This window comes from Grammomys surdaster, unplaced genomic scaffold, assembly GCF_004785775.1.
Source record: "Grammomys surdaster isolate TR1022 unplaced genomic scaffold, NIH_TR_1.0 145, whole genome shotgun sequence".
Classification (NCBI taxonomy): domain Eukaryota; kingdom Metazoa; phylum Chordata; class Mammalia; order Rodentia; family Muridae; genus Grammomys; species Grammomys surdaster.
Genome location: NW_021604603.1, coordinates 4,018,832 through 4,041,013, shown reverse-complemented (window position 1 = coordinate 4,041,013; position 22,182 = coordinate 4,018,832). Strand labels below are relative to the sequence as shown.

General features: G+C 39.7%; 1 protein-coding gene across 1 annotated transcript in view; it reads right to left on the bottom strand.

The window, feature by feature from the left end:
• Nucleotides 1-22,182, bottom strand: part of Kdm5b (lysine demethylase 5B) — a 71,387-nt gene that overhangs the window by 15,683 nt on the left and 33,522 nt on the right. The window contains exons 5-18 of the mRNA XM_028764671.1: nt 21,640-21,774; nt 19,286-19,382; nt 17,879-17,988; nt 15,094-15,252; nt 13,163-13,282; nt 11,166-11,324; nt 9,735-9,916; nt 8,540-8,702; nt 7,258-7,377; nt 6,132-6,326; nt 2,754-2,935; nt 2,055-2,179; nt 861-1,011; nt 587-701 (exon numbers count right to left, since the gene is read on the bottom strand). Coding sequence (XP_028620504.1) covers nt 587-701; nt 861-1,011; nt 2,055-2,179; nt 2,754-2,935; nt 6,132-6,326; nt 7,258-7,377; nt 8,540-8,702; nt 9,735-9,916; nt 11,166-11,324; nt 13,163-13,282; nt 15,094-15,252; nt 17,879-17,988; nt 19,286-19,382; nt 21,640-21,774 — 2,013 coding nt within the window. The remainder of the gene's footprint in view (nt 1-586; nt 702-860; nt 1,012-2,054; nt 2,180-2,753; nt 2,936-6,131; nt 6,327-7,257; nt 7,378-8,539; nt 8,703-9,734; nt 9,917-11,165; nt 11,325-13,162; nt 13,283-15,093; nt 15,253-17,878; nt 17,989-19,285; nt 19,383-21,639; nt 21,775-22,182) is intronic.

Sequence of the window (22,182 nt, the reverse complement as noted above, 5' to 3'; positions counted from 1 at the left end):
GGCATGGATAGGAAATCCAACATCTGACCCTACTGGTTGTGTAGCAAGAGCTCCTAGCCATCTCTCCAGCACCTTGGACTTACTTCATGCTTATGGCAGTCCTCTTGCCTTGGGATCTAAATGTTGGGATTGTAAGTGTGGGTCACCATGCTAAACTCAGTGGTTACTTTCACAATAAAATGTCAACAGAATCTTCCTTCTAATATAATTTTGTATCTACCCACTATATCCACAAACATTAATGCGTCATTCAAATATTTGTAAATTAATGTTCTAGGAGCAAATTATTGGGTCAGAGGTCAGGAATACTTGCCACTCTTCAAGAGGACAGAGTTGCAGTTCCCAGCTCCCATGTCAGGTGGTTCACAACAGTTAATTCCAGATTTAATGTATCTGATACTCTCCTTTAGCCTCTGCAGATACGTGCGTGTACACACCCACACCCAAACACACACACACACACACACACCACCACCACCACCACCACCACCACCACCACCACCACCACCTAAGAGGGTTACTTAATGATATCAATTGAGTATATAAAATATACTAGAAGTCCTCCTACACATCTTTATATGGTTACCTTTAGCAATGGTGTTTGACTAAGGACACATGGAAGAGCATACAACTGAGTCACAAACTGTCGAAGTTCATTCACTGTCAACTGATTCTGAGACTTTCCTCCACCAGATCGATATCTATGAAAGACAAGGACCGGAGAAAGCCATATGAGGACACATACATTCATTACTCAGAGATGCCAATATCACAAACACCCAGAATGGAAAGAAAAATCATAATAGGTTTCTAGGTTCAGGCACCATAGCATCCAATCTCAAATAGTCAGAGATATATACCTCGTTTGCCTTTTGCCATTAAGCAACTGCTGCGCAACAGAGGCACACTTTTCTGCATCTTGCGTGACTAGGCGAAGGTGACGCAGAAGATCATTGTCTGGGAATTTCTTCATTTCTGATTCTTCAATCAAAGCTTTAAAGCTGACGAGACCTTAAACAAAGAACAAGTCATCTTTCCTATGGTCATTAAGTTCATAATCACTGTTACAGAGTGGAGAAGGCCTTCTGTCAATTCTTACCCAAAACAATGTTTATCTGATTGGGGGGATGAGGAGTAACTAGACAAAGGGAACTTAAGAGTTGGGTCTTCAGGATACAACTTTAGGATTTTTTTTTAAAGTGAAAATCTGCTGATTTGTGAAAGAAAAGTATTAGAGATTCTACTGTGGAATCTACATAACCCACTTTATGGTCCTTTATTTCACTTTATAGTTGACAAGAAACTGGTAGTGGTGCTCCCTTCCCTTCCATGAAAAGGGAGGGAGCAATCTGCTGAGCTACAGACTGGACAGAAGTGACTGGAGGGAGTGGCTGACTGGAGGGCAGGCTCAGGAGCTAAGAGCACTCACTGTTCAAGCAGAGGACCAGGTTTAGATCCCAGAACCCTCATAATGACTCATGAGTCTATAATCCCAGATTCAGGGACCCAGCGCTCTCTTCTAGCCTCTGTAAGCACCCAAACAAACACACACAAATAAAAATCATGGGGGGGGGGAGATGGCTGGAGGTGACTCAGCTGCTAGGAGTACCCAGGGTCAATCAATTACCAGCATCCACACAATTCTCAATCACCCTCAACTTTTTTTTTTTTTAAACTGCAAGGAGGAAGGAGTGGCAAAGAAGAGGGGACATGTGAAGGTCAGAGGTCAACTCTGTGTAGTTGTCTTTCCTTCTACCTTCACATGGGTTCCAGGGACCTAATTCAAAGATCACTGGGCTTGTGTGGCATGTATACTACCCACTGAGCCATCTCTCTTGTCCCAAAACCATCTTGTATATATAATCTATACGCACAGATTTCATTTAGATCTTGAGTCAATATGCCTCATCCACCTTGGTTAACATCTGCCAAGGACTGGGAAGCTTATTTAGACCTTAGAGCTAAGATGAAAATAGGCTGTTTCAAAAAGTTGGCTACAACAAAATCCACCTCGAATTTGCAGGTTATTGAGTTCCACTTTCTGTATTACGTACTTTTCTTCTTATTGATCTTTGCTTCCAAAGCTTCATTAACATTTAAGGCCCATTCATTGTAAGACTCTGCTCGAAGCTTCAGTGCATTCATCATGGGATAGAGATCATCCAGAGTGTATCTATACCTGGACACAGAGCACAGAGAACAATGAGACGGGGACTATGGAGAAAAACAGATGTTATAGCCTCAATCAACATTTAGAGACCTATGATAGAGATGCCACTGAGTTTTTTACTAAAGATTCAGTGTGGGCTGGGAAGGAAGATGGCTCAATTGGTAGAGCAATTTACTTAAAAGAACAAGAACCTGAGTTTCAATCCCCCAAACCTATGTGTGGTGGTCTGTTTGGGAAGAGCCCCCACTGGCTCAAATATTTGAATGCTTACATATTAAGGAGTGGTGCAACCTGACAGGGATTAGTAGGTGTGGCCTTGCTCGGAGGGGGCCCAGTCACTGCGGCTGGGCTTTGGGGTTTCAGATGCTCTAACTAGGCCCAGCGGCTCTCTTCCTGCTGCCTTTGGATACATAGCCACATTCACACATAAATATGATCACATAGGTGCGTTCGGCGCATTCGTGCACACAAGCATGTATGTCTGCACACATGCCAGGGCATCAAAAATACACTTATGCACATGCACACACAAAATAAATGACTAGATGCTTTCCCAAAGGGAAAAACTCTCATCCTTACTTACCGCAGGTTATACTTATAAGGAGGACAGGAACACAATTCTTTTACATGATGTAGGCAAACAAGTAGGCCAGGTTTACAAGAGCAGGAGATGGCAGACATGAAGCATGTAGTTTTGCATTTTATACACTGCCGCTCATCATCTGGCAACAGCTCAAAATCCATTCTTTCAGAGTCAATTACTCCCTAAAATAAAATCTGTATTAGAGGATTTGAAAGGATAATACAATCCAAAGATCCAAGAAAATATGCACTGAATTAAAATAAAAGGAAAGCCTTAGTAAAATTCATAAGCACTATTTAGAACTATATAATATTTTTAGATACAATAACAACAGCACATTACTCAACTTGTCCAAGGAGAATCCCTCTTTGGGTAAAGCAAGTCCTCAGTCTAACCACCTGAGCATTAATAAAATCACTGATGAATTAATACTGCTGAGGATAGCAATCTTATACCAAACTTACCTTACAAAAAGTTTAGGGCACAAAGGAAGACCAAAAGACACATGCTTTCTATCACAGAGGAAAAAATAAAGAAGCGGGGACACAAACAGAGCACCTGCCTGCAATGCAGAGCTCTGGACTAGCATCTGCCTCAAGACAGAGGAGCTGGAAAGGTGACTCTATGACTAAGAGTGACACTGCTCTTGTAGATGACCTTAGTTCCCAGCACCTGTGCCAAGTGGCTCACAACCATCCGTACCTCTAGCTGCTGCCAGAGATCCAAGGCCTTCTATACACACACACACACACACACTTTAAAAAAAAAATTAAATGTTGGAGGAGAGGGAGGGAAGGGGGGGAGGGAGGGAGGGAGGGAGGGAGGGAGGAAAAATGGCTATGCAGAAACTGCTGGTCTCCTACTAATCATTTATACAGAAATTACCTACAGGAATCATTATTTGAGTAAGTTAAAAAATGTGTAATTCGCCGGGCGGTGGTGGCACACGCCTTTAATCCCAGCACTTGGGAGGCAGAGACAGGCGGATTTCTGAGTTCGAGGCCAGCCTGGTCTACAGAGTGAGTTCCAGGACAGCCAGGACTATGCAGAGAAACCCTGTCTCGAAAAACCAAAAAAAAAAAAAAATGTGTAATTCAGGGGACAATAAACTAAGAAAACATTTGAAAGTCACAAGCCTCCCCCAAGTGAAGGCTGCAACTGCAGCACATCCCATCAGACTCTCAACAGCCCTGCTGAGAGACATCTCTTGTCATTTAAAGACAAGTTTGTACCAGCTTTTCTTATCTACATCCAAATCTAACCTTAAGAAGGCCAATTCTGGTTAACTCAATTTAGGACTCATTAGACTTCTTTGTTTTAATAATTTGTTTTAATAATTTCTAACAATGACATGTTAGGTCAACAAAGACAAATAAAAATGCTAATGAACAGCTTTTGATTTTAATCATGATCACTGAAAAGGACTTTTGTGAACTGCAAAGAGTTGAGGTTAAAAAAGACCAAGGACCGGCCGGGCGGTGGTGGCACACACCTTTAATCCCAGCACTTTGGAGGCAGAGGCAGGTGGATTTTTGAGTTCGAGGCCAGCCTGGCCTACAGAGTGAGCTCCAGGACAGCCAGGGCTACACAGATAAACCCTGTCTTGAAAAACCAAAAAAAAAAAAAAAAAAAAAAAGACCAAAGACCAACTCTTTGCATTAAGAATGGAAATTGTGTAGTTTATACACAATTTTAACTTGTAAATTCAACATCTGGGGGTGGGGGATAGTTTTCCAAGTTGCAGAAATTAGCTACTGTTATTTTTTTCATATTTTTATTTTGAGAATTTTCTACCAATGTATTTTAATTACATCTACCCCTACTACATACAACCCCCTACCAACATATCTTTCCCAGTTTTCTGATCATTTTTTGTTTGTTTTTAATAACTCCCACATGTACATGAGTGTGGTGCCATCAGTGGAGGACAGACAGACTCCAACAGGTACAGCCCCTAAGAAAAACCAGTCTATCTCCTCCAGCAGCTATCAACTGCTAAGTGCTCTTCAGCTAGAGCAGGAACCTACTCTACCAGGCTGGAATTTTGGTTTTAGGCTAGCATTCTGCAGGTAATCACTAGCTACCATTATTGATGGAGACCTTGGCAAGTCACTTAAATCCACTAGGCACTGCTTTCTCCCACAATAAAATATCAGGGGACAATAGACAACGTTCCAGTACTCTATACACAGTGACATATAAAAAGAAATGATTGTTTACAGATATGGTTGACCCAAAAGAATCAAAAAATCTACTATATCAAAAATGGTAACAGGAAAATACAAATGAACTAAAAGACATAAAAAAATAATTTGTAAAATAAAGAACAAAGCTAGAGGTTAGGATTATAGCTCAGTTGGTAGAATGCTTGCCGAATATGCTGCTCTAAGCCCTGGATTCCATTTCAGCACTGAATAAAACTGAGTATGCTAGCATATAATCCTAATACTGGGGAAGCAGAGGCAGGAGGGTTAGAGTTCAAGGACATTATTCAGGTCTACTTAAAGACTTCCAAGGCCACCCTAAGCTGAATGTGATCCTGCCTTCTAAAAGAAATTGGAAGACTCACACTAATTTCTTATGTCAAAGTCTTTTTGAAAAGGGCTGGAGAGAAAGCGATGTTAAGTGTACGGATCTCTTGCAAAGGACACAAGTTCAGTTCCCAGCACCCCTGTTACTGAGCTTACAACTCTCTACAAGAGAGAATGAATAGCAATTTAGTACTAGCAACAAAAATTCACAGATCTTAAACCAAGGCACCAAGGCAATTCAGAGAGGAGGAGTTAAGACACTGTGAAGGGACAACTGGACATCCATATGAAAAATAAGCAAAACCAACAGTTTACACTTGGGTTTTTAAACAAACAAAAATTAAATGATCCAGAGGCCATTAATATTTTAAAAGTATGAGATACTAGAGAAAATCTTTGAGACTCTGGTTCTTTATTATGCACAGATATCTTAGAAGGACACATAATAAATAAAGTTTAAAAGAAGCAAACTTGTAATCTCGTACTGAGAAAGCAGGAAGATCAGGAGAGTTCAAGGCCACCCTAGGATACATAAGACTATTAGAGGAAGGAAGGGAGGGAGGATGCAGAGAAGGAAGGGACAGACAGAGGGAGAAACACTAATGAAACAATTATTATAATTAAAACAGACAAACCAGTTGAAGAGATATTTTACAGACACTGCTTCATGGCTAAAATAGAGTCAATATAAATAAAAACAAAGCATTTTTACATGTTAACTATTATTAGAATTGCTTTTGTAAACATTAAATACAATATGGAAAATATTCTTAAAACTGTAGTAAAGTATACAAGAACTTAGTAAATTATACTCAGTGACATGGAATTGGCATTCTAGAAACCTTACCAATTTACGGACAGTTTCCCTTAAAGCTTTTTCATCCTCAATCATGATGGCCATATCCTTCTGAACAGTTGATGCTACTACAACATCTAAAACATCAGCCTTGGAAGCCATTTTGCATATCATCTCATCGTGGGAAAAGACACAATAGCGGTGCAGCAATCGATAATGCTCCACACACTGGCGGCCCAATGGTAGCTGTGTACAAGGCAGAAGGAAATGATATATTCATTCACTCCTTTTTAATTTCTGAACATTTTTGACTTACAATATCGTATTACTAAATAATACAATCAAAGTCAAAACATCTATCACTTATCAATCCTGAACTAGACTCTGAGATTCCCAGAGTCCTGGGTCTAACACATTAGGTAACTTAGTTGAAAACTGGTTTAGGAAAAGGACATTGATAGTGAGTTAACGAGTAATGTGAAGTAAAACTGGTAATATTAGTACTGTTCTTGAAGCAACTAAGTTTTAGACTGAAATATTTGTTAGTAGTTTGCAAGCTTTAATAATAAGCTTCAGCTGGGCAGTGGTGGCACACGCCTTTAATCCCAGCACTTTGGAGGCAGAGGCAGGCGGATTTCTGAGTTCGAGGCCAGCCTGGTCTACAGAGTGAGTTCCAGGACAGCCAGGACTACACAGAGAAACCCTGTCTCGAAAAAACAAATAATAATAATAACAATAATAATAATCTTAAGCCTTATTAAAAGTCACTAGACTCTACACTTCAGGAAGAGTCTTGCTACGCAAGTTAGGTTTCCCAAAACCTGCTGAAACAGGATGGTTTGCAATAAAGAACTCAGGACTAGCCTTGGCAATATTGGGGAAAAAAAGATAAAACCAATGCTCTATCCCCTAAAACCTCATTTAAAACTTGTACAATTTAAAACAAGTGTCTTGAGGCTGGAGCAGTGACAGCAGTTAAACACACTCGAACACACTCACACAGACACGTTCACCCACATGTCTGAGTTGTCACACAATGTACTTATCTCACTGTAGACTGGGAAAGAATTTGCATAGAAGCCAGATAAGTAGCAAGTCTATGTGACAGTTTTTAAAGCATTTTTATGCTATTTCCACAAGAAAATGGTTTCAGAACGCTCAAATCCATAACACATACCCAATCAACAGTGCAGAAGTTAACAGCCTCAGCAAAATTAAAACCTTGGTTGAAGCCACTGTGGTAGGCTCTCGGAAATGTAATTACAAACTCCCCAGCACATTGATTCGTTCGATAAACCTACAGAGACAAGGATGAGAGATTAAGATTTTATAGTAACATTCTCAAAGACAATTTGGACATAAACTATTAGATGATTCTCTAGACAAACAGGACAGGAATCAAAACACACACACACATTTTTTTAAATAGATTCAATCAGGTATCTTATCTATCTCCTCAGGTTCAGCCATAGTGAAGCAGAGACAAGAAGATCTCTGAGTTGGAGAACAATCTAGACTTCATAGTAAGTTCCAGACCAGGAATGAAGAATTAATCCATTGACTTCCCAAGGCCCTAAATCTAGCACCTATATTTTTTTCCAATTTTGACAAATTAGAAAAAAATCAAAGAAAAATGTTCACAGTGAAGATATGGAGAATGTTTTATATTTCTCATTACTTTATGGTCCACAAATACATACATAATGGGCCTGGGGGGAAGTAAGCCATGTAAAACAGACAGTTCTGATTAAGAAGCAGCACTAAGACAAAGTGCAAACCTAGTATCTTAAACCTAAGGCCCTTGGTTTAATTCCCAGCACAACCATCAAAACAATCCTTCTAAGCATTGCATTTTGTTTAATCATAAGATCTCACAAAATTCACTGTTCCTTCTTTATGGAGTATTGGAAATTAAATCCAGGGGCTGTGATTATTAGATAAGCACTCCAACAAACATCTCTACTCAACTTCCTCTTTTCAAGAGGAAAAAGGCAGAAAAGACTGACACCAAGAACTGGAAAATGACTCAACAGTCATGAACACTTTATAAATTTATAAATATTTTCAAAGAGTCTAAAACCTGAGTTCAGATCTAATTGTAGCTAGCCATTTTCATAGTAAACTATTTTGATTTGACAATCAACTTTTTATATTTTTGTTTACTAAAAGTTATAAATAAAACTTATAGTACAGAAATCATTAGAGGTAATGGTTATACAATCTCCAACTTACTGAATTGTACACTGAAAAGAACTCATCTACAAAGCAAGTCAATTCAGTAATGTACGAGTTTATAGTGTCTAAGCATCTGGTCCATTGGAATAGTGCTATACAGCACCAAACAGCTGCTTCTGGTTTTGGTGGGAAAACCCCTCCAAATAACTTTTTAGAAAGAAAAGGGTGCTAGAGCAACAGTGCGTGGTGGGCGGAGCAGGGGTGGGGGGTTAGCTCAGACATACAGGCACTTCGTGAGTCATCAGGGTGTTGGGGTTCATGATGGTCACAAGCTGGTGGAGGAGGTCCGGCTGGGACACAAAGAGCTCTGGAGCTAGCTTCTTCATTACATTTTCTAGCTGCTCAGCGGCATAGCCTGGAACTCCGTACCAGGTTTTCGGCTCACCCCTAGAAACAGATGATAAAAATCAATCAATCTGTAGCATAACACAAAGCAACTTGTTAACTAGTTCATATTTTTCTGACCTACAAACAGATGTTCAACTCAAAGAATTATCAGGTGAAGTAGGAGTGGAACGCGTACAGAACATTTCCCACCACTACAAAAATGGGACTGAGGTCCTCCGAGATCCCACGTTACAAACACGTGAGTATCCAGAGTTTCTCAAAATATAAGGAATCATATTTGCTACAGCACAGTTACAACTCCCTACAGCAACTGAGAAGGATGGCATCCTTTCATCTTGCTTTTCTCTTGCCCATTCTGCTAAAAAAAAAGGGGGGGGGCCTTAAATCAAATATTAATAAGGCAATTAACATTTCTAAAGAGACTTTACTCTTCAGAAAACATTGTTAACCAATTAGTCAGTGCCATCCCTGTGATATATAAAAAGCATCATCTTCCTGTTGCAGCTGGGTAATTGCCCGGGGAAGCAGAATCACACAAAACATCCAAGTGCCAGCTCTTCCTTGTGGTACATCCTCGAATTCTCTGTAGGATTCAAGTGGGTTATGGAATTTAAAGTATTTTTGCACTTGCAAGTAGAAGAAATGGGATGACAGTATTACAGTTGTAGGAAAAAATGGCTTTGGATAAAACATTTAGATAAAGTTTAAATGTCTGGAGAGATTAGAGAGATATACTAAGTGTTGTGATGTCTGAACCCAGCACAACAAAAGGAAACTGATAGTCCTGAGGACATGCTCCTCCCTAAAGGGAAATATAGATTACCATGACCAGCAAATGAGATTTATGGTAGAGCGTGCATGTCTGTGACATAAGCTACACAGTGCTTTTTAACTATTCCTAGAAACATTCTATACTTGCAACACAGTGCATGATTCCAGCGTACTGTGTAAAAGTGTGCTAATCTGATAGGAAACCTAATATAACAAAAGCTAAAACAAAAGGAGCTCACTATTCTCAATCCTAAGCAACACACATCTGAAAGACTCATAGACTCTGTAAACAACTCTCACCAGTGCAGGTAGTTGATTGAATAGCTCCAGTGGTCTTCAATATGCCAGCAGAAGGAAGAAAAGCACATGCCAACGTACAACCAGGGGAGTTTCATGCCACATATATCAGCAGTAATGTGAGCAAGGACAGACTGCTCCATCACGGGCATGTTGTTCAAATTCCAGCCACTGTCAAGATATTCCTAAAACGAGCCAGAAAAAAATTGTAAGTTTTTGCTGTGTCATACTAACAGTTCAGAAACGTAGTTTTGTTCCTTTTTTTTAAAAAAAAAACTATATTTATATTTGGGGGTGGCTCGTATATACAGGTACTCAAGGTCAGAAGAGGTTGCTAGAGACAGGCAGTTGTGAGCAGTCTGGCCTAGGTGCAGGAAACAGCCTGGGTCCTATGGAAGAGAAGCAAGTCTTCAAAACTGCTTGGCCAGTTCTCAAGGCCCTAGAAATCCATTGCTATAAGTTGTCTAAAGAACTCCTTTAAAATGAAGTGAAGGGCTTAGAGGTTGAAGCAGAGGTACCATTGTGACGATTTGTAAATAAATATGTATGTATGTATGTATGTATGTATGTATGTATGTATGTATGTATGTATGCATGCTTGCCCATTTTGCTTTGTTTTAGGAGACAGAAGAACATAAACTGAATATAAACATGATGTTCAAAGCCAGGCAGACAAATCTACATCCGTAAATGTTGGGGTGGTTGTCCTGAGAGAGGAACTGACGAAGATGACAAGGCCTGCAGGGGAAGCTCATGCCAAGATGTTCTACTTTCTTCTTCTAGTGCTGGCAACGAGTGTGTGCAGTTGTTCAAGCTGCACACATGTATATACTTCTCTATATGGATGTAAAACCACAGACCACTGTAAATCTGAATGGCCACAAGACAGACAGAAATCATTTGGGTTTAAGAGTCCAGCTGCATGGAAAGCAAGACACTTATAAATATTAAAATTGAATAAGGCCTTGACTGATCATTCTTTAAAGAAGTCAAATATAAAACCTGAAAGGAAGGGCAGGAATAGTGTTCCTTCCCCACCTCAGCACAGGGCATGAGCAGGAATAGGAGTTTTGGAGAACTTGATTTTTCTTGAAATTAATAAATTCAGTAATTAAGGCTGTGCTAAACCCCACTTCAAGTAGAGCTGGCTTAGTGGTTAAGAGCACTGACTACTCTACCAGAGGTCCTCCTGAGCTCAAGTCCCAGCAACCACATGGTGGCTCACAGCCATCTGTAAAGGAGTCCGATGTCCTTTCTGGTGTGTCTGACAGCTGCAGTGTGTTCATACATTAAAAAAAATACTTCAAGCTAGCCAAGCAGAATCTCACTAACAGTCTCCAATTTTGTTCACTAAGTGAGGCTGTCAGAGTCCAAGGCTGTGCTTTAAATGCAGAGCTTGACCTCACACAGCAAGTCCCGACAGATGGGGCCTACCTCTTCCTCGGGAGAAATCTTGATTTTCCCATCCCGAACAGGAAAGCCACTGCCAAACTCTTTTGAAGCAATGTCGGCTCCATATTCCACCGTGACGTCTTCCTCAATGGTGCTCACCAGCCGCCAGAACTCCTTCTCCACCAGCTCTGTGGGAACCATCTGTAAGGACAAGGAAATGAAAAGAGCAATTGTTTCCATTCATTCACAAACTGACTAGTTAAGAGATGGGAATCACAGAATAAACTTATAAGCAAACATTCTGTTCATAATTTCCCAGGGGTGAACAACTCTATTCAGGTGACAACTCTATTTTCTATAATAATTTTTAGGATTAAGAACTGTAATAATCAGCTGAGCAGTGTTAATGCACACCTTGATCCCAGCACTTGAGAAGAAGAGACAGGTGGCTCGAAGCCGGCCTGGCCTGCAGAGAAAGTTCTAAAACAGCCAAGACTACACGGATAAATCCTGTCTTGGAGAAAGAAAAAAAAAAAACTATAAGAATTAAAAATTCACATTCACTGATCATGAACCTAACCATAATTACAAAGAGGCCAAAGAAAGTAAAATAACAGTATGGGAGGTTTTTTAAAATTTTTGCTCTTACAGAGGTCCTGAGTTCAATTCCCATGGTACCATCTGTAACTCCAGAGCCAGAGGATCCAGTGCTCTCCTCTGACCCTCTCTGGGCACCAAGCATACACATATTGCATATCATACATGCAGGCAAAATAATCCTACATCAAAAAAAAAGTAAACTTTTTAAAAAAAATGTAATAAAATAAAACAAATTGCAGAATATGAACAAAAAAAGGACCTTTGCCTCAGCATGTCCAACAATATAAAGCTATCAGGCATCAGGGAACTGTTTTGAGTACAGGCCCTTAGTGTTTTCAGCTTTTTAATAAAATAAATTCTGACAACAGATGTCATAAGCCAGTCAACATGACTGATTATGCAAATATAAGAAAATACAAAAATAAATGCATGAAGAGTTGAAATAAAATTTCAAGTGGAAGCCTGGCAGTGGTGGCGCATGCCTTTAATCCCAGCACTTGGGAGGCAGAGGCAGGCAGATTTCTGAGTTTGAGGCCAGCCTGGTCCACAGAGTGAGTTCCAGGACAGCCAGGGCTGTTTTTGTCTCGAAAAACAAAAGACAAAACAAAAAAAAAATTTCAAGTGGAATATGCATTAAAATTAAAGTATTTTAGGTAAATAAAAGCTGATGTCCATGACATAAAGGAACACGTATTTCTGGAATTCCATAGAGATCAAAACTCTCATCTAACCTCAGTAATCTCACGTGTTTGCTATGACACGCATGAGAAAAATCACATCATAGTCAGAATAATGCCAGAAACTTTTAAATTACTTGATAGAATACTGATACTGCTTATGTTTCTAAATAAACAAGAAGTAACAATGAAATCTTACTGTAAAGTATACAATCTAATAATTAGAGAACAGAATATAACAAATGTGTCCTCAAGACATAGCACACACTGCAGCACTTGATACATAGCAATCTTTCCACCACAGGAATTTCTGTATTGGTATGTGCTGTTAGAATGGAGCTTTTCTTTATCCAGTAATAGAGTAGCAGAGAAAATGTCTACACTGTCCATGGTAACTCTTTCCTCACTAGGTAAGCAACCTCATTTAAGACAAAAAACAAACAAAATGTGTAATTAGGTCAGGTTTGGCAGTGCCCCTTCAGTTGTATGTAGGCCAGCTTGGTTTATAGAGTCAATTCCAGGCTAACTGGAGCTACATAAATTACATACAATCTCTGAAAAGAAACATAAAACAAATCTTAAATCACAGATGGCCAGATGTCTTTTGTACCTCAGAACCCACACAGTAGGAAAGAACCAACTTGCACAAGTTGTCTTTGATTTCTACATGTTCAGTGTTGCTTGAGCATCCATAACACACACATAAGCAAATAGTAACAAAAATGTTTAAGGTCTAAATCAAATTAGGATAAATCTACATACATGGACTGGCATGTTGAAGTAATCAGATTTGAATGCGTCTGCCATTTCGCCAAACGTACGGAGTGTATAGTCCCTTGCTGCTTGTTCAAAGCCAAAAGCTTCTTGTGGCTTACTGCATTCCTACATGGGAAGAAGAAAAACTGTTTTCTAGGTAACACTTGAAAATGCCAAGTCTATCTAGCCAATAGTCACGAAGGCAATTTTTTAAAAGATTAAGATTTTTTTTTCATCCTAGTAGGCCTAGGATGAAAAATCAAATGAGAAAAATCAAATATATATGAAGAATGAGATTGTTCCAGTGGTACAATAAAATATATCAATTACAATTTTTTAACTTTCATTTATTTGCACAATCAAATGTCTTCAGTACTGAAAAGGAGGGGAGTAATGTTCAAGAGTTTAAACTATAAAATCAACTTAAAATATATCAAAAAAAAAATTAAGTAGATGGAAACAATGTAGCTCTCAGAATAGAAACATTTAATGATAACCAATTAATGCTATCAAAACCAAAAACTGAGCTAGAGAGATGGCTCAGCGGAGCGCTGACTCATCAGAGCACTGACTGCTTCGGGCGGTGGTGGCACACACCTTTAATCCCAGCACTTGGGAGGCAGAGGCAGGAAGATTTGAGTTCGAGGCCAGCCTGGCCTACAGGGTGAGTTCCAGGATAGCCAGGGGTATACAGAGAAACCCTGTCTCAAAAAAAAAAGCACTGACTGTTCTTCCAGAGGTCCTGAGTTCAACTCCCAGCAACACATGGTGGCTTACAACCATCTGTAATGAAACCCAATGCCCTCTTCTGGTGTGTCTAAAGACAACAACAGTGTACTTATATGTATAAATAAATAAATCTGAAACAAACAAAAACACTAAGAGGTTATAAATGCTCCTACATAATGAAGTCAAATAGGTTTGCATATTCAGACCCATTTAACAGGGTCACCTCTACACAGGTATTAAATATTTAAAAATTTAAATATTAATATTTATCTAACACCATGGAACCTTTCCGACTTCCTTGTCTAATAAACTGTCCTTGTGGGGTCATCTCTTGTTACACTATAGCTACACAGAAAACCTAAAAAGCCTTCTTAGTGTTATAACCTTATTCTAACACAAAATGTAATACTATTCCAATGACTGAGTACTTCCTTATATAGGAAACAGCAATTTTGCTACATTGTGTTAATATCAGCACTATATACAGTACATTGAAAATACTTAGGATAAAAAATAAATTTCTAAAACTGTTTAATTGTTTAATACTCATTTAAAACAGAAAAAAAAACTGTCTGGAGCTAGGAAAATAACTCAATAAAGTACTTGCCACAGAAGTGTGAAGGCCTGAGTTTGTAACTAAGAACACAAAAGCAGGGCCGCTCCCCAGTGCTTGATGAGTAAGGATAACAGAGATACCCGAAGCACTATGGCCAACCAGCTATCACTGAATTATATGCTTCAGAATCAGCAGAGACCCTGTCACAGATGAACTCATATGCACATACATGCATAGTGACAGATTCAAAGATCTCTCAACACAATACATAGACTCACAGACATACATAGACAAACACATGGAGGAAGAAAAGGAAAAAAAAATCTGGATAATACACACTAAGACATCAATAATGGTTACTATGCCTTGTGAAATCATCCAAGTTTTTAAATGCTCATGAATTCCTACAAAGAACATACATTGTTTTACAATGACTCTGCTGATGACTAAAGGAATAAAATGTAATTGTCTAAAAAAAAAAAAAATCTGCCTCTGAATAACATGTACACTAAGGAACTTTGCAAGATTTCTTTCCCATTCATTTCCAAGCCTTGTTTTGTTCATGGACTTTATTATTATCAATGAATCTAAAACCCACAGGCAAAGGAAAATGTCCCCAAAGTAGTTCTCTCTCTCAGTCATTAATTCTTACTTGAGCCAAACACTTAGGACACCTCCAGTCTCCCTTGGGAACATCATGGAGAGGGGGAACCAGACAGAAGGTGTGGTAACTGTCGTCACAGCCGTCACACAGGAGGAGCCGGTCCTCCTCGTTGCCGCTGCCACACAGGAGGCACACATACAGGTCCACCTACAGCGATGAGAGCACAGAACACAAGTGTGAGCCATTACCTGATTTTGAGAGTTTCATTTTTCATTTTGTTTTCTCTTGTGCTGACAGGGTCTTCAGGTAAGGCAGGTAGCCTCTTAATTGCTTAGTTGAGGATAACCTTGAACTTCTGATCCTGACTCCACCTTTAAGTACTGGATCATAGGCAGATAGCACCACATCTGGTTTTCACAATACTAGGCAAGCTAGCAAGTGTTTTAACAGTCATGCACCCACCCACATAAAGAATGTGAATAAAAAAAAATTACATAAAATGGTTTTTTTAATGTACACTTTTTTTTTTTAAAGATTTTTTTTTATTATATATATATATGACAAGTACACTGTAGCTGTCTTCAGACACACCAGAAGAGGGCATCAGATCCCATTACAGATGGTTGTGAGCCACCATGTGGTTGCTGGGAATTGAACTCAGGACCTCTGGAAGAACAAGCAGTGCTCTTAACCGCTGAGCCATCTCTCCAGCCCTAATGTACACTTTTTTGTGAACGTGTGTGTATGTGTTTGCATGGCAACATGTACAGGTCACAAGTCTCTCCTTCTACAACGTAAGTTCCACAGAGACCATCAAGTTTGGCATTAAGTGTCTTTACCTAATAATAATCCATCTCTGCAGCCCATACATAGTTTAAAGAAAAAAAAAAATCTACTCCTTCTAAGCAGGTGGTGCAAGCCTTTAATCCCAGCACTCTGGAAGCCCAAGGCAGGTGTATCTCTGTGAGTGAGTTCAAGGCCAGCCTAGTCTACAGAACAAGTTCTAAGACAGACAGGGTTACATAGAGAAACTGACTTTCTTTCTTTCTCTTTCTTTTTTTTCCCCTTTGGTATAAAGTCATTTTGGTAAGTTAAAAATAATCCTCCAGATTGGAGAGATAGGATAGCTCAGAGGTTAAAAGTGCTGGCTGCTCTTACAGAGGTCCCGAGTTCAATTCCCAGTAAGCATATGGTGGCTCACAACTATCTACAATGAAATCTGGTGCCCTCTTCTGGTGTACGGGCATACATGCAGGCATACATGCAGGCATATAATAAATAAATGGTAAAAAGATAATCATCATAAATAATAAATTATTAGCCAATTAACTGCTTTAAACAAGTACTCCAAGGCAGGCTCGTAATCTGGCAGAAGATGTACGACTTCAATGCTAGCCTGAGTTTCAGAAGGACCTCATCACAGAAGAGTAAATTAGAAAACAAAGCAACAGAGGCAGATGCATCTGAGTTTGAGGCAAGCCTGGTCTATAGAGAGAAATCCAGTCCAGCCAGGGTTACACAGAGAAATTGTCTCAAAAAACAACCAACCAAAGAAAACCAAAATCCTACCACTTCAATTCTAGAGTTGAGCTGAGTGTCCTCAGCTAGTGGTGATACAAATTTGTAATCCCAGTACTTGGAAGGCAGAGGCAAAAAGTGAGTTCAGGGCCCAAGTCAGCTACATGAGCCTGTTTCTTCCTCATACACCCTCCTCACAGAGAGAGAGAAGAAAGAAATAAAACGTAGTTATTAGTTATATATGGGATGAATTCTCTCACACAAACACATATCCAATCAGCAGGAGACAAGGAGTACACTCAGGAGAAACCAACCCTGTCAATTCCTTGAGTTTACATTCTGCAAAACTGTAAGTCTGTGATCCTATCTTACGGTGGTGCCTCAACTCCTCCATCTGATATACAACCGGCTAACAGGAAGCTGAGAAGTCAACTAACAGGAAGTCTCACCAGTTAAATCTGTTCCTAATTAAAGGAAAAGTCTGCACTTGTTATCTTCTTGTATGTGTGGTGGGAAGGAGCAGTGAGAAATGAATTCTAATTTAAAAGACACTCCAGTCAGGGTCTTGTAAGATCAGAGGCAAAGGAGGCCAATCTGATACTTTCTAATATTACAAGAAGGAAATTGTTTGTTTTTGGCTTTCTGAAACAAGCTCAACAATGTAACCCATGCTAAAGTTTCAACTCAGCAATCCTCCTTCCTGTGAAGGCCTCCTGAGAATCAGGATTACCCGCCTGAACTACCACATGCAGTCCAAGCTTCACTTTCAGTAAGTGTTTCTTATCTACACTTCAGTTCATCCGCAGGTGAGCTAATAACAGTTCAGAGCATCTCATAACTATTCAGCACAAACTGAATGAACAATAGGAGGAAAAAAAAACATTCAGAAAGCTTACTAGGATCAGGTATTTCCTTACTTCTAAACTGACTAAACAGAAATTAAATAACTTTCCTTTGTTGATATCAAGTTAACCAATACTAAGTTTTTATATATATGTATGTATGTATGCTTATAGGTGATGGTGTTATCAAGAAGGGGGGGCACTAAGGAAAAAGAAGGAGGGATTCAGCAGCAGAGGACTTATTTAAAAAAAAAAAAAAAAACTTTGCACATTTCCCAGAGCTGCTGCAGCTCATGGTAGAGTGCTTGCCTAGGATGTGCTCGAGGAAGAGAAAGAGGGAGGAAGGGGGACTACTCAGGAGGATGGGACAGTTACAGGTCCAAGGCCACCTGGAATATGAAAAGATCCCGTTAGAGTAACTGAGGGAGGAAAATAGGAGAACAAAGCGACGGGGACAGGAAGTGACAACTCACAGCAGTGGTGGCTTTCTTAGCCCTGCTCTTAGGCTTGTCCTTCTCAATTTCTAACGAGCAGTCTTTCTTCTCAGTGGGCTCTTGCTTGATGGAACTTTTCATTTCTTTCTCTGCAGGAAGCAACCCAAAGTTAGTTCCCTCTGTATACACTGTGCTTATCTCTGCTTCCTGTCTCACCTCAATCTCTTCCTCCCCTCCAAACCACAACTGAACACAAATGCAATTCCATGTTTATTTTCATTTTAATAACACCTAGTGTTATTCGATAAAAGAGCTCAATACTGGTTGATAAAATACAAAAGAACCTCTATTAAATGTTAGCATGTGAGTGCTACTATGAATAGTTTAAGTCTTCAAAACAGGAGCTAAAGCCTTCTTTAAGAAGACATGTCAGCCGGGCAGCGGCGGAGCACACCTTTAGTCCCAGCACTCGGGAGGCAGAGGCAGGCAGATCTCTGAATTGGAAGCCATCCCGGTCTACACAGTGAGTTTCAGGACAGCCAGGACTACATTGAGAGACCCTGTCTGTAAAAAACAAACAAATAAAACATGTACCAGGCCCAGTTGCATATACTTTTAATCCCAACATGGGGGGAGCGCCTATGAGTTCCAGGCCAGAGCTACATACTGAAACTACATAAGAAAAATGACATGTTTCTCTTACTCTTGACAGGGATACCACCAACTCACCAGCTAAATCTCTACCACATTATATACGTCTCTCCATAGTCTAAGATGGTCTCCTGGTTCATGTGACTCATTCATAACAAAACTACCTCGAAGAACATGATCCTCAAGGAAAGGTAAAAATTTTCTCTGTAGTCTTACAACTTGTTAGTGGTTGAGCCAGGACTGAGACTCACAGCAGTTCACTGCCTACTACACCATGTTGCCTTTGCACTGACACATGAAGACCTACCTCATTTACTACTGCATCGGCAGATGCCCCTGTGTTTATAGTACATAGTACTTACTCTCTAGGTCATCTACAAATCTACCTCTAACCAGGTGTGCTGGCACATTCCCATACTGCCAACACTTAGGAGACAACAAGAATACACAGTGAGAAAAGAAAGGAAGAAAGAATGGCCAAAGGAAAACAGGAACAACCACCACACACACAAGCATTATCAATTGTTATCAGTTTCTGCCTGGTCTGAAATAAAAAGGAACCTATGTACTTTTAAGTGAATTTACTGAACTAAATTTCAAAACAGCAGCTAGATGCAACTGAGATATTCACCTATATTCCAAATATGCATTTTCCATTTTTGTCCTATTACCTGTCAACTTCGAGAATAAACGATATATTAAGATTTTATTTCTCAAACCCTATCAAGTGACCAAGAGATACCAGTTGCTATCATCATTTTTCTTCCTCACTAATGGATAAACTCTCTCTCTTACCATTCTCCCATTTTGGAGTTGCACAGCCCATCCGGCGTCTCAGGTTATGAGTCCTGGCTTCTGTTGCCTCTTCTGGCTCAATTTTAATATTCATAGCCTAAAAAATTGTCATAAACATGAATATTCTTCCTGTGATTACTTAGTAATTCAAAAGACACTTTGTTCTTTTCTTAGGAGATCACATTTTTAAAATTACACACCAACTAAAAGAGTATTTTCCAATAACATAGATAACATAGAAAAAAAGAGAAATTGGATCAATTTGTAAGCCATATTACTACCCAAAATGGACATAACAAGGCCTAATTTTCCTCTAAAAACCTTGCTTTATTACTAAACTCAAGACAATTATAAAAACATCAGATTTTCGTTACTTCTAAAATCTAAACTTTTGCCAACCTCTTCAAAGGTCTACTGGCACTTGTGGAAATTTGGCTTCCACAATCTTCAATGACTCTCTTTAAATGTGTTGCCAGGCAGTGGTGGTACACACCTTTAACCCCAGGATAGGGATTTAATCCCAGGCAGGGGCAAGCGGATTTCTGAGTTCAGGGTCAGCCTAGTCTATAGAGTGAGTTCCAGGACAGCCAAGGCTATACAGAGAAACCCTGTCTCAGGAAAAAGAAAACAAAACAAAAACCAGTCAGGGTGTCATTGGCTAGCTTGGACCTTGCTATGTAGACCATACTGGCCTCAAACTTAAGAGATCTGCTTGCCTCTGCTTTCTGAGTGCTGGGATTAAAGGCCTTTACCAGCGTATCAGGCGTGTGTGTGTGTGTGTGTATACATATACATACATATACATAATCAAAGATTTTATTTTTATTTATATTTATGTTTGTGTGGCAGGACACGCCCATGTATGAGTATGTCCCCCCCCCCATAGATCAGAACAGGGCAGCAGATTCCCTGAAGCTGGAGATACAGGAGGTCTGTGAGCTGCCTAAGACAGGTGCTAGGAATCAAACTCAGGTCCTGTGCAAGAAGTATAATCACCTCTCTAGCTTCATTATTATTTTATTTAATTACTGTTATTATAAATTGTACCTCTGAGGCTGATGAAATGAAGTATTGGCTGTTCTTCCAGAGGACCTAGATTTGATTCCCAGAACCTACATGCCTGCTAACAACTGTCTGTAACTCCAGCCCCAGGTGATCTGATACTCTCTTCTGGCCTCTATGGGCACTGTATACTCACAGACATTCAAGCAAAACACATAAAAATGAAAAAGTTAAATCTAAAGAGTAAGTTATATATCTAACATCACAAAACTATAAAACACTTTCATTCTCACTGAGGACAAATGAGCCAAGCTCAGCCCTCCTGATCCTTAGAATGATATATATTGATAAACAAAACCACTTGTAGTCTATAACACTGAAGTGTTAGTAGGACTATTTACTCATGTGAATTTACTCATGTGTTCACAGCCAAAAGTAGTTTTTCTGTGGGCATTAGCGTTACAGTTGGTATCATCAACTCGGACCTCAGGCATCCACAGCACTAGGGAACATCTTACATTTATAAAGGTCCAGAATAAGTCACACACTGTGGGACACACTTGTGTTCCTAGCAACTGGAAGGCCGAGGAAAGAAGATCATAGGAAATTCAAGGCTAGCTTGGGCTATACAGTGTAACCCTGTCACAAAAGTCAAAACAATATGGTCAAAAAAAATATGAGGTTTTAGATTGAGTTTTAAAAAATGTCTATAGACTTAATCATAATTTCCTATTCTGATTCCTTTCTTTTATTGAGAAATATGGAATCTCTAATTTCTACACTATGTAAGAAACATCTGTCAAAGATCAACAGTCAAGGACTGACCCAGAAGCATGATCCTGCCCTGAGGCTCCTCGGCATTAAGTTGTTTCCTAACACTCACATCCTATCAAGTGCTAGACAGAAACCCAGAGTCTCCATGCCTCTCTAAGGGAATAAAGCAGGGAGAAGATGCTGCCTTTCTGAATAGAGAAAATCCTAAAGCAAGTCCTCTTGGTAGCCTTTCAACACTCATGGCACATGTGTTCCCGATTCCATACTTAGGAACAAAGAAGACCCTGTCTTCACATATTCCGCCCTTGGCGGGAGCACAAGAAATGCTGGTTTTGGTTTTGACTAGTAACAACTAAGCAGCTTTCAGGCAACCCAGAAGGAGCTCTTCCATTTCTTCCCCTTTGTGGACAACACCATTCCTTTCACTGATGACAAGACAGAGCAGCATATGACATACTCCCTTATGAGACTATCAAGGCTCCAAACTACAAAGCACTTACATTCAAGAGAAAAGTCAGTGATGGACAGCCATTAGCACTAAACTCAAGAAACACTCATCAATCCTACAGAATACTCACCTCTGGTCTCATGCGCTTCGCTCGTCGGGCCGGAGGACAGGTTTCTGTGGGCGGCACAGACTGCCTCTGGGGAATATCATGGGGTTTGTACTCCTTGTCCTTTGTGTCTGAGGTCAGGTTAGGCTTCTGAAGACACTAAAAAGAAAACAGTTGTACCAATGATGTTTTTTTTTTTGGGGGGGGGGGGGTGGTTGGTTGGGGTTTTTTTGTTTTTTTTTTGGAGACAGGGTTTCTGTGTGTAGCCCTGGCTGTCTTGGAACTCACTCTGTAGACCAGGCTGGCCTCTGCCTCCCAAGGGCTGGGATTAAAGGCATGAGCCACCACTGCCCGGCACATAACATCTTTTTAAAAATCTAAATAACAACAAAATCAAATCTAAAAATACCAACTATGCACACAGTGTGTCTATTTTTTAACATTGTTTCCTTTTGCTTTTTTTTTTCTTTAAATTTTATCCTAAACTGACAGAAAGATGATTTTTAACTTATACTTATTCAAGTGCTTATCTCCTCAGGTTTTAAAAAGCCATGGCAGGCCAGGCAT